General features: G+C 40.3%; 1 protein-coding gene across 7 annotated transcripts in view; it reads right to left on the reverse strand.

Moving 5' to 3' along the window:
• Window positions 1-13,237, reverse strand: part of si:ch211-200p22.4 (phosphatidylinositol-binding clathrin assembly protein) — an 81,043-nt gene that overhangs the window by 30,332 nt on the left and 37,474 nt on the right. For all 7 annotated transcript variants that reach the window (XM_038731240.1, XM_038731243.1, XM_038731244.1 and 4 more), the window contains exons 3-9: window positions 9,407-9,482; window positions 9,030-9,132; window positions 7,359-7,452; window positions 6,678-6,789; window positions 6,205-6,311; window positions 3,990-4,031; window positions 4-89 (exon numbers count right to left, since the gene is read on the reverse strand). In XM_038731240.1, coding sequence (XP_038587168.1) covers window positions 4-89; window positions 3,990-4,031; window positions 6,205-6,311; window positions 6,678-6,789; window positions 7,359-7,452; window positions 9,030-9,132; window positions 9,407-9,482 — 620 coding nt within the window. The remainder of the gene's footprint in view (window positions 1-3; window positions 90-3,989; window positions 4,032-6,204; window positions 6,312-6,677; window positions 6,790-7,358; window positions 7,453-9,029; window positions 9,133-9,406; window positions 9,483-13,237) is intronic.

The following is a 13,237-nucleotide window of genomic DNA, read 5'->3' on the forward strand; positions in this document are numbered from 1 at the left end:
TACCTGGTGTCTGCATTCAACTCCTTTGTCTTCTTGCCCTCCAGAGAGGCCAGGTGCTGCTCCAAAGCCTCCAGGAGGCTGCTGGGGGCCTGGCAGAGAAAAGGGATTAAAAGGAATTCAGCAATCAACTCAAGTTTTTTGAGAATCTCTTCTCACTTTCTGTCTCTCTCATATGCTCAAAAAAAGACCCGCCTACACACACACACACACACTTAACATACACACAAACACACAGCACCCAGAGTTAGTTGGTCTCACAGGAAGGTAAGAGAGTGCATCAGGCTCCAAGAATAGCCATGGCAACATGCAGCAAACACTCACGCTGTTAGCAGGAGACTCAAAGGAGAAAGAGAGAGACAGAGAGAACAAAGAAGGAGGTTGAAAAACAAAGAGCGAGGTAAAAGGTGGAGTGCGGAGGAGAGGTCACGCCACTTCTGCTCCCGACTTCACATTAGCAGAGGGCAATCATTTCTGGGCTCTCTTTCATTTTTCCATTGTTCCCTTTGCTGTGCCCTTTGCTTATCTTGAAGTGCCCCCCTCCTCCCCCCGCACTGTGAGGTCCCATCACACTTGAACAATGAGTGCCAGGATGCACTGGCTTGTCAGCGTGTCTCTGCTCTAATTTAACAAGTCTCTGCGCATGTATTCCATGTGGGGATTGAGATTAAAGTCTTACTCTTTCTTAACTTTTTCTTCAAATTTTTGTAAGAAAAAATGAGGCCAAGAGTCTCTAAACTGCTGTTTGTTGTGAGATGACACAAGGCAGCTGCATTAAATTTGAGCCCAACTATTAGTGAGCAGGTTACTTGGGGATTGTTGCTACGTTACTACAGAAAACACAGTTCAGCCACAAATTCAAGTTCAGCTCCAAATGTTCACATCGCACAACACGATGTATCCAGCTCTCGTTAGATGCCTCATTAATGCTCAAGAACCGCGGGAAACAAGAAGGGAAAAAGCGAGCGAGGCAGCTCCATTATTAAGTGTTACAATCTCAAACTTTAACTCACAAAAAAAGAAATAGCTCAGCTCTCTTCTGGCCAAGGAGAGAGCAGAGGAAATTCTTCCACTGAGAAAATATGACAACGTCATGTCTGTCTCTCCATCCGCAAGAATGCTAAGTCTGCTGTCAGTAGGGCTGCAGACATGCACGCAAACACACACACACACACACACACACACACACACACTTGGGAGTGTTTTGGCTTCCGAGTCCTTTGCGGCTGGCTAGACAGCGGGTTCTTGCCAAGCTGTTGCCTGGCTGTTAAAGAAACAGTGCCTCACAGAAGAGAAAGAGACCATTTTAACTGTCAGTGGGTCTGAATAGGTGAAAAGAAGACCTCGTGCACACCCAGTCAATATTAGCTCTGACACACACACTCAACAGGGTGTCTCCTCATCGCTTGCCTGTCTTCCTTTTGACATATTGTGTACTTTGCTTTCATCTAAACATGTTCAGAGATGGCTCTAACTTTGGAAGGCAAGGAGAAAAAAAATAAAGAAGAAAAGGAAGAATCCCCCCCTTTCTCCTCTCTCATGTTTCCTTAATATGTTTTTAAAACAATTACGACAGGGTAATGCTCGGGTCGTTCACTATTAAAGCGCCTCCTCCATGCATGTTGGAGCAATGATGCAGTGCATGACAATATGAAATAAACAACATCTAAAAAAGGAGAAGGGGGGAATTTAAATGAGCGAGTCGACTTTCATGCAGATGAAGACGGAGGGCTGAAGCCTCATTTCCTATTCATGGAGGTTTCATGGCCTTTAGCTTGTCATGCCAGAGCTCTGGGTGTGTGTGTGTGTGTGTGGGTGTGTGTTTGAGAGCTACAGGCAATCCACCTGAGGCCAACACACATACATACACACACACATTGTACTCAGTCAACGCCATATCACTCCACACTGGAAACAATAAACTAGGGCATGCCAGGGAGTGTATGGGGGGAGTGTGTGTATTGTTGCGCACACACACACGAGCATATATGATGTTCATGCAAGGGGTTAAGCAGGTTGGAGGGGGTAAGCAGTACAGTATGCAACCCACCACCTACAATGTATGATCCTTTTGTTTTCTGCGGCAGACGAGGAAGAAGGAAAAAAACGTCTATTTAACGACCAAAGCGAAGTGTGCAGTTTCACGACGACACCAACACAGTCAGTCCACTTGCTGTTAACCTCCAGTTCTACACTCTGAGTTTCAGTGAGACATGACCACGTCCCACTGCGGCTGTAATAACTTAGAGTTGTATTTGTGCGTGGGGGATTTTTATAAAGATTTCTAGAGACAGAAAAACACCAATGTGACAACTTTTCAACCCAATCCAGGCTGCAACTAATTATTTTTTGCCCATTATTGCTAAATCAGTCAGTTATTGGTAGAGATTCCTGATTCTGATACCCAGGGTGCTGACCAAAGTCTGAACCAAATGTTTCTTTCTTCTTGGCAATAAAAATTATGTCAGCTGCATACAGTGACTGAAAGCATAGCAGAAAGCAAGAAATAGAAGAAGGCGAATGTCAAACTGTATTAAAAATGTATCTCCTGGGTAAATTATAGGTAAAGATGCACTTGGTTGCTATGAGACATTAGAGTGGCTGTTTTCTTTGTCGTCCTTTTGAACCTGTCTCCCAACAGGAATTCAATCAACTGCCCGCCAAAAAGTCAAAAATGTTAAAAATACTATAGAAAATCGGCAAAGCAGCAAATCTCACATTTCAAAACCTCTAACTAATAAATATTTGACATTTGTGTTTAAATAATTCACACAGAATTACTATAAATCCATTCAACTGATTAGTCGTTTGACAGAAAATTTATCAGCAACTTTTTTTAGTTTAGCCATTTTACGAGCAAATATGCTCTGGTTCCTGCTTCACAGCTGCACGGATTTGTGACGTTTCTGTTACCTAAATACCTTTGAGTTTTGGACTGTTGGTTGAACAGAACAAGACATTTAAAGACATTATTTAGGACTTCTTAAAAGCAACCGATTAACAGAGACAATAATCAACAGACTGACTGATAATGAATTATCGTTAGTTGCGGCCTTATTGTTGATAGATACATCTTCTGTCCATTGAATAATCCTTTAATCCACTAATCATTTCAACACTAAACCGGATGTCTAAAATTATTACACATGACTGGAGTTTTAAAGCTGTGAGAAGATAAAAAAAAGCTGATCTACAAATGACAGTTTATCGTACTGCGCTGAATTTTAAACAGCTGTTTTTCCAGAATCAAATACAAACTCATTGTTTCTCAGCCTGCTATGTCACTTCACGTGTGCCTGCCTAACCAGAGACATCAATCTCTCTTAGGTCCTCCCATAAACCATTAGGAAGATGAAAACCATGCTTGAAACAAATCCTCTGAATTAACAATTAGACAAAAGGCCAACTGTATCCTTGACAATTAAAAACAGAAATCATGTAGTCTTTATTCCCTTGTAGCGACGCTGTCTTGTTTAAGCCCCTTGTTGATGCAATTATCATTATTTTTGTAGATGCAAGGTCAAAAGGTCATTGTTCGCCAGTTGCTCAGGGTTTCAAATCCACGTGATGAAACCTGCAGCTGGCCAGCTGATGGTGCAGTGTTTAAGCGGGACAACCTCACACCTTGGCCTGTTGTTGGATCTATAGTGAGCGTTTAGAAGTGAAAGAGAAAGCAGGAAATCAATCAAACCAGAGGGGAGTTGCCTAGACTACGATCGGGTCAGACGAGATGGCTGAAATAAAAACGAGTGGGCGGAGGAGAGAGAATGGGTGAACACATTCGGTAAGGGGGGTGGGGAAGGGCGGCACAGGTATATGTAGGGGTGAGATGTGGTGTGAGTAGTCGGATGAAAGCACAGAGGGAGTAATGAAACCATGTGGTGTTGAAGGAAAGTCAGACAGAAAGGTGAAAAGGTAGGAAAGTAAGAAAAGGAGTGAGAAACCGCAAAAGAGCAGAGGAAGTGGAAGTGGAAGGTGAGATGTACACTGACCTGTGAGAGATCTGGGATGTCACCCTGATCTATTCCAACTTGCTGTCGTCAAAAAACAAACAAATCAGCAAAATAAAAAGGGGAGAAAGGTAGGTGGGATAAAATGGAGAAGAAAACAAAACAAAGAAGAGGGCAGGATCCATTAAAAAAAAAAGAAAAGAAAAAGAAGATGAGAAAAAGAAAAAAAAAAACAGGGGAGTCATTACTTCATGCAGTGGCAGTGTCAACATAAACGACAACAGAAATAAACAAGAAAAAGTTTTCGACATCTGGATTGGCCGGACGAAACGGCCAATCCTCACAGTGAATGACGATGATGATTGGACAGTGATAAATATGTTTGACCAATGAGGGAGAGCGACCGTGGCAACTGATGAATAATGACGTGACAACACTAAAAACATTCATAAAAAAATATATATATATAAATAAAAAGAGGACAGCTACGCCAAAGTCATCTCCAAAAGACAATTTACAACTCAAGACAGATAACATTTGTGTGTGAACATGTCGACTTTTCAGGACACAGATAAAGAACATTAAGCCCCGGGGGGCTTTTGAATAATCATCAACATGACCTTGGTTTTCTTGCTAAGCAGTTGTTAAAACACACCAGTCGCCATCGTCAGGTTTATCAGCAGAAAATATAAATAACAGTTGATAAGAGTGTACTCCCGCTTCTTTGAAGATGCCATTCTAGACGTCTAACTCCTGCTTTGAAGCTTTGTTTTTTTTTGGACTCTTAAATATTCATTAAGTTGTTACACATGATCACAAAAAAGGCAAACAACAAACATAACAAACAAGCTATTTTTGATCACTGGACCCTTATAATGAATTTGTACATAATGTTTTCTGCTATAATACATTGATGGTAAAGAGACATGGTACTTTAAGGCCCCTTTATGTACACTTGCATGCATGTAGATGGATTATTTTAAAAAATATTGTTTTGTTTGTAAAAAAACAAAACAAAAAACTCAATAAATGTTAAGATAAGAATCAAATCTGTCAAAAAATACATATATTTTATGTTCATGTAACTTTTCAAAGTACCAGCAGTTTGTGGAAGTGGGCGAAGAAGAGTGGGTGGTAAAAAGTTAGTTCACCTCTACCACTGTGCAAAGTAACGCAAAATCTACTGAGAAAGTTGTCAACATAGGACCTAATATATACTATATATGTCTTTTTAGTGGGTGTGCCAACAACAGATGATCTACAGTGACCGAATATGATTAGAAAACAGACTTCAGATCAGAGTTTAGCTTAAAAAAAAAAAAGAAAAAAGAATTCATGACATGTTTGAGACGTGTACTGTCAAAAACAGAGCAACTCATCAGTTTATTCACTGAATGTGTGCGGGTCTTTTTACTAAGCACTACTGTTTTAAATTATGTCTAAAAAACACACTTAATTATTCAGGTAGCGCCTTAAAACCGAATTAGAAAAAGACAAATGGACCATTTATTCAAATGTACGTTAACGCAGAGAACACGAAAGACCAATGTAGTTCCTTCAGCTGAAGTTACAGCAGCTGATTCCCAGTTTCTTGTCTGCTAAACAAAGGAGGGAGGGAAGGACGATGGCACGAGAGGAAAGAGAAAAAAAAAAGAGCGATGATCTGTGGGCACTGGGCGAAGGAGAGCCACATGAGTATCTATCTTTGTCAGGCCGAGAGGGAAGAGAGCGGGAGAAGAAAGAATTAGATGGAGGAGTGTGGGGAGCCGAGGGAGAGAGACCTAACGGAGCACCTAACCACATCCTCGGGTTATTTTGGGTTTGTGTGTGCACGCATATATATATATATATATATATGTATGTGTGTGTGTGTAAGTGTCTGTACAGCAGATTTAGGGCAGTGAGAGTAAAGTCGAGCACTCTTGTCTGCACACAGTACAGTAGCTGTGTGAGCAAAATTGTGGCATCTTTATGTGGAAAAATGGAGCCTTTATGTGGAAAACACACAATTCAAGTGGTGTTTGAAAATGTGATGTGTGTACATACATGTGTTAATAATGTTTAAATATGTGCGTTCAGGGGATGTGGTCAGGACAAGACACAGACGAGAAATTGTGGGGAATAGCTCATTTAAATTAGAGCTACTCTTCCAAAAAAAAAAAAATCTGTGGGCAGAAACTAACAAAAAGAAAATCTAATTCCTGATGTGTGTGTGCATGTACTTTTCTGTGTACTGTGTGTTTGTGTGCGACTATACCTCAGCCACTTTGAGGAACTCTGACAGCTTCGTCATCCTGTAAAGAAATTTCTTGTAGATGTCCAGAGCATCTTTGCACTGGTTCTTCTTCATGTCAAAGTATTTCTCTACAGAGACAGGGAAGTGAGGGCAGGGATGAAAACAAAACAGAGAAACACAGATTAACAACAAAAAAAAGAGGAAAGGAAGGAAGGGAGAAAGGAGGCAGGAACAATCAGAGCATGATTGAGTGGAGACAACAGAAGCACTTAGCGGCTACATGACAGCTTGTCAAAATGTGTGTGTGTGTTGCTGTTAAGTTTGTGTTTACATATTTGACAGACATGAGGGTGTACACACAAAACAAACTGTAGCTGCACTTACACCTCATAATTTGTGACACATGTAGCAGAGAGCATCAGTTGGCTCACTGCTGTAGGCTGCGTTTATCCTAGGAGATATATAGTGTGTGTGTGTGTGTGTGTGTGTGTTACCCAATAGGTTGATGACCCCTTCGTTGTAGGCAGCAAAGAGCCTGATGGAGTCTTTGAAGAGCAACATGAAGGCTGAGTTGATCACTCCGTTGGTCAGCTCATTAGGGTTGGCCTGAAGAGATGAAAGGGAGAGGGAGAGAGAGAGAGAGAGAGAAAAGGTAAACGAGGCATCTCTGTCACATCTTGCCAAGACTTAAAAAAAAGAAAGAAAACATCTCTTTCAGATATCCACAAACATCTTTTTCAAAATACCAGCACCCCTTGGTATTGATACACTTTAGGTGGGAAAGAACATCATGCGGAGACACACACACACACAAAGAAAGACTATCAAACAGCAAACACGCATTCCAATGAGAAACGTCACCCTCCATTTTTATTGCTCTTTGAAGCTCGCTGGCACAAACCACAATGCACCCACCAATTTCTCCAAATCCCCACCCAATTCCCTTCTGCGCACGCGCGCACACACACACACACAAACAATAAACCTTTAAATCTGTTGCCATAATGTGCTCCTTATACTCCATCAATAAAAATAAAAAAAAAGGTTTCAAACTGTGGTTTTAATTTACATTTTGATTGGAAAGTGAATCGACCACAGCTTTGACAAGCATGCATCGAGACACTCGTGCATGCAAAACACAAACACACACACAAACACGCACACACACTTAGTACCTGGAAATCCAGCAGTGCATCCAGCTGGTTCTGAATGATGGGCAGCGTCTTGATCAGCTTCTCTGTGTTCATGGTACGCATCACACCGTCAATCCTGACAAAACAGGAAACACACACAAACACAACATTGCAGCAGGCACCTTTGTTGAGGGAAATTCTTATGCAAATTCTGATGCAAATTGGGAAAACGCACGAAAAAGTAATGAAGAAATGATGGGAAACGAAGAAAGAAAACTCGTGTTTTGCATACAAAAGTTTTCACAGTAATGCAAAGTTGTAACAGCTTCCAGAGGTGAAAGGCTTGCAGCAAATGGCGACTGAAACACATAGCTTAAATAAATAATGACAGTCTGTTCTGCGGGATAAACATGACAACAGATTCAGTGTCATTCCACAACAGTTGGACTTTCTGAAAACTGGGGGCCATGTGCTGAACTGTTACTCAGCCTGGAGCAGTGACTCCCTGGCAACACTTGAGAAGGGTCCAACCTTCCTCAAGACCTCAAGTCCAGGGTCACCAGGGGTCGTATTACAGAAAGTTCCTATCTTAAGTCTTAAGTTAAGATAGGAGGAGTCTAAGATAGAATTTTTTCCAAGTTGCTATTAAAGAAGCAAATTCTAACTTCGTAAAATCTTAAATAAACTCTCCTAACTTAACTTTAGTATTATTAACTTTCCAGAGAAGAGTACGGGTTTCTGCCACCGTCAGTGAGGAAACACAGGAGGAGCCACCACCAGTTCACCTCTGCTCTTTGGGCACAAGAGTTGCCTTTCTCTTCATATCACTTGTCAGTGGACTTATTTTCTTTTTCACAGCATCATCCGCTGGTTGCCGGATATATGACGGAGACTGTGTCTGCTATTTTAGCCCACTCTCTTCACATAACGCTGAACTCGGGAGATTAATACTTTAGTTATGCAATTTTGGATTTCTCGACGGAGGTCACCAACACCTCGAAGTCACGTGACTTGAAGTTCAATGATAGCTGTTGTTTCTGCCCCATTTTTCAGTTTCATTAAAAAAAAATCTACAAAAAAACAGCGATCAAAAGTCATTTAGCTCGGCTAGGTGAGAAAAGTGGCATCGGTTGCTTGGTAACAGACTTAAAGGTTCATAAGCAATTTAGGATCCTAACCTGAGATAAGATAGGATGACTAAAGTTATTGACCTAGGAAGGAGCAAAGACAGCCAAATGGTTTTATGGGGCTAAAAATTAGAATCTCCAATAAGCTAGTACTTTTTAGGTAATGTAGCAAAGTAGTTCTTTCACATCTACCACACTAGATGACAGAATATTTAGCTGTATTTAAAAGCCAGAGAAACATGAACATTTTTAAATCTGGTAAAATATTTTAATAAAAAATATGATGCACTTCATGTCAAGGATCGGCAGTTGGACCCTCGTCTTTGTGCTAAGCTCAGCTCAATACTGAATACTGTCGTCGTAAATAAAAAGGTTTTGTCAGCTTGTGTCTATTGTTGTTCTCTCACTTTAGTGCCAAAAGCTAAACACCCATCTCCCAGTGTGCGGCAAGATGAGTGTGAAGTAATGAGTGGGGTTGTCATTTGTGTGTGTGTGTGTGTGTGTGTGTGTGTGTGTGTGTGTGTGTGTGTGTGTGTGTGTGTGTGTGTGTGTGTGTGTGTGTGTGTGTGTGTGCGCCCTCCCATACCCCCTCTTCATCTTGGTGAAATCCACAGCCACCAGTCTGTAGGACATGGCCTTCTCATTCAGGTAACGGCTGTATCGCCTGATGAAGGTTGACATGTCGTAACCTGAGACAGAAAACAAGAGAGAGGAAATATACGGAGTTTGTTGTGTTGTCCTATAAACTGTCTATATGTTTTTATATTATACTGTATATGTGCACTGCATCAGATGCATTTTAATCAAGTAATCAATCCCACTGAATTACCCATTTTAACTTATAAATACTTTGTTTTTTGCTTAAAACATTCTAGTGCTCTGTGTGACGTGCTTTACAAACCAAAAATGCTCTGAATTGTTTTTCCACACTGCTTTTGGGGGAATGAGAGTTGGGTGCTTTACCTTGCAGAGCTCCCTTGTCCAGGAAGTTGTTCAGGTTAAACAGGGTGTTTCTGGAGGCCAGGTACTGGGTGAAACGCTGAGATAAGAGAGACAGAAAACACAAGTTAATGCAGGGTTTGAGAGAGCTTTATCCAACAATAAATATGAAACTTAAACAAACCAAATTTACTTTGTTAATATCACATTTTTGGATTGTAGGTTTAATTTCCACGCTAGTGGGAAAAATCTGGCTGCTTGTGAATGAGGGATAATTTCCTCTCCAACAACAACCAAAAAGATTCACCCCAAGTTAGGAACTAAGGAGGCTATTAACATCCAGCAGCAACAGTAGAGAAGATATTTTTAGATAAGTTTATGACAAAAAAAATATATATATGTTGGACCTTCTTGGACAAATGTAATTTTGACCAGATGATGGGACAAAACGTGAGTTTTAGTAGCATCTAGTGGGCAGGGTTGCCAATTGCAACAAATGGCTCACTGCGCATTCGCTTGTTCCTTGGACAAAGTAAGTACTTCATAATAAATGTATTAAATCTAATGGAAATTGTAAATTCAACAGTTCCACACAACTTGAATGCATCATCAGTCACCAGTCACTGCTCACCCCCCTCTATCCAAGTGTACAGGAGAAGCTACGGTGGCCGACACGCTCTGTCAGCGCTTGTGCTAAATAATACGTGTGGTCCTCCATTTCACTTCTCTTCTTACTTCTAATAAACCAGACGCATACTAGAACCACTACTTCTCCCTTCTTCTTCATACGGTTTTAATGTAGGCTGAAAATGGCTAAAAATGCCATGAACCCTTCAGCAAAAGCCATTTCCTCCCTCTTATTCTAAAGATTATTTAGATAAGTAAAAAGATAAAAGGGATCTACTGAAACACATGCACACCGGCTGACAGATGGTAAAACCTTGTACTCATTAGCCAACAGCTAATAACGAAGAATGATATGATTCATCACTGCCATGAAGTGAAGTCTCTATTAAAATGCAGCGCGCAGCTATCTCTGCTATGACTCAAATACTTAATCTGTCAAGATGTTGAAAAGCACTGTGATGATTAAATACTCATTTTATGTTCTTAGAAATGGTCTTTTCTTGTCGCTTGTTGCCCTTTTCCTTCCTGCAGAGGGGTCAGAGGTCGGCTACAGAACACCAACCCCAGAACTGGCGGGGACGCAGTTCCCTGCTCTAAAACACCAGCAGGAAGGACGGTTTAACCTCGTCTCCCTACTGCTACCCCTGCTGCTTTAGATGGTTTAGCCTCATCTCCTCGGGCTGTTTAAAAATCTGCTGTTTTTTCCCCAGTCATTTATTAGGACTTCTTTTGAGTAGCTCACACAGAACTGGAGAGGGAGGACAAATGGCAAGAGGAAGCAGTCAGAAAAAAAAATTAATTAACCTTTGGGAAGCAGCAGCAGATTAGCAGCACAATATAATACATTATGTAACAAACTCCTTGAAAATGTTAATGAGATCAAATCTAAAGCTAAAACTTGGTCACCAGAAAGTGATGAATCATGTCATTCCTGTCATTTACAGACTTCCTGACGTTAGATAAAAACCCACAACCAGAAGACATACAAAAGGTAAAATAAACATACAAAATACAAATTACCAATACATTTTAAATATAAAAGTGCATTCAAAAATTCAAAGTAGAAGTAATTGAACAACAGTTTCTAATAGCAATCATTATTGTTTTTACAGTCTACTTTTCTACGTATCCAATGACTGTGCATGTGCACATTTTCATTCCATAAGATAACTACACGATATTTAAGAAAAAACTGACCACAGGATGTTTTATACGAAGGAAGATGGAAGATATTTAGTCTGTCTAGTTGCATAACCATGTTAACAAAATAATATTTAAAGCTACATAGTAAATTTTCTTATCATCTGACTTTAAAAACAAATGTACAGGTGTATAGTCAACGCATTAATTAAAAAAACAAAGAGAGGTTCCTTTGGTATAATGGCTTTGGGAAAAGTTGCTAATCTAATAAGCCGTTTCTGTAGCAGCAGTATTTTGTACTGCTGTGTAACAGAACAGAAACTTGGTCCTTTGTTACTTTCCCTTCCCTCTCAACACTAGTTACTGATTAGTTTTGACACATCTGATGTTACTAAGCAGGTGCTGGAAGCTCTTCACTTCCCATTTTCCAGGGAAGGGTCTGCTCTTTTTCCACAACCACCTTTCTTCACACTTCACACTCTCACACATGGAGACGCCCTGCACAACCTCTGTCTTTTACTGTGGGCCACTTAACGGCTCCTATAACTTTTTTTTTTTAAAAGAGATTTTTTCCTTGCTTGAGACAGTGTTGATGTTGAGAGGAGAGGTGACAGCTGCACACTGATTCAGTTGACAGTGCCTTACTAATCTTTTTTAAGTCACATCTAGGGTTAGCGATGAGTTGAAAATCACATTGAATCTCATGATCAAGCCAGAAAAATCTGAGTTGGAGAAAGTGATAAGTAACCCCACAGGTGTGTGAAAACAAAACAAGCTGAGAAGGTAAAGGGTGGTCACATCAAATATTGATTCGATTTAGTATTTTCTTCTGTTCATTTACTATGCATTTTGTTAATTGATAGATATAATCTCTTAACATGTCTATTTTTGAAAGCATTCTTACTTTACAGCCAGGGCTGGAAATTAACACCCGCCAAGCACCAAATGCAGGTAGATTTTCCGTTTGGCAGCAAAATGTTGGAAGGCTAGCCGCCACATTGGTGGATGAACGTATTTGGTACGATATCGCTATATAAAAGCTTTTTGACGGTAGCTAACAGCGGATCCGTTGTTTTTGTTTATGTTCATTTCAGGTTTCTTGTGGTAAGGTATAATAAACGTACAAAATATAAATTACCAATACAGTGTTGTGTTTAATTGGCATAGATGTGCAAGGGAGTGGAGACAGGAGCTGTCGAGTTGTGCTTGGAGTGTTTCTAGCTAGCTAGCTACCACCGTAATGTGCATACTTGACAACCCTCCCGTTTTCCTCGGGTTTCTCCCGTATTTTACCGTTCTCTCCCAGTGTCCTCCCGTTAAAATATTTCCCCGTAATTTTCCCGTTTATTTATACCCGCTGTTTACTACGTTGCCCTCCGTCAAAGCCAGTGGCAGCATGTAGAACAGCTCAGTAACAGTGAAGGGAAGTCAACAGGAAGGAACAGAACATAAAAAAATTTAATTAATGAGAAGGTTTAAGTTGAATGATTAATAAGCATCTTGTAAGCTTACCTTATTATCTCAATTAAAAGTACTGAAACAATTGTTTACGTGACATAAAAAGGCAAGTTATTATTTTGGCCGGTAAAAAATATGTTTGGCCGGTGGATTTTTTCCATCTACCAGTCCCATTGGCAGGTGAGCCAAAAGGTTAATTTCCACCCATGTTTACAGCACTGTTTCACACCAGCCTAAACCTTTTGCACAGTACTGTACATCCTTTGAATTGTAGTATTTCAAAACTTCAAACCATGGGCTAAGTAGATAACTGTATTGTGAACAGATCGGGGAAACAGTCCAACTACATTCAACTGTTTAAGCACCTAGAAAACATGTACACAAGTGTAAGACAGTGCTAAATCAACCTTGAGCTCACACTACTAAACTATAAAGTGAAATGGTTCTGTAACGTCACTCTTTGTGCTTCGTCTTGTTGTTTGATATTATTCAAGTGTTGTCATGCCATGTCTTCTTCTGAAAGATGGTATTTTCAAAGTTGTGATGGAGGTTATGAAACAAGTTAGCTTGCCTTATTAGTCAAAAGATGCAACACTTTTATCCACTATTTTACTTACCTAATTGTAGTTG

Source organism: Micropterus salmoides, unplaced genomic scaffold (assembly GCF_014851395.1).
Source record: "Micropterus salmoides isolate LMB-PRFRI ecotype aquatic unplaced genomic scaffold, ASM1485139v1 Ms_hic_scaffold_2, whole genome shotgun sequence".
In the NCBI taxonomy this organism is placed as follows: Eukaryota; Metazoa; Chordata; class Actinopteri; order Centrarchiformes; family Centrarchidae; genus Micropterus; species Micropterus salmoides.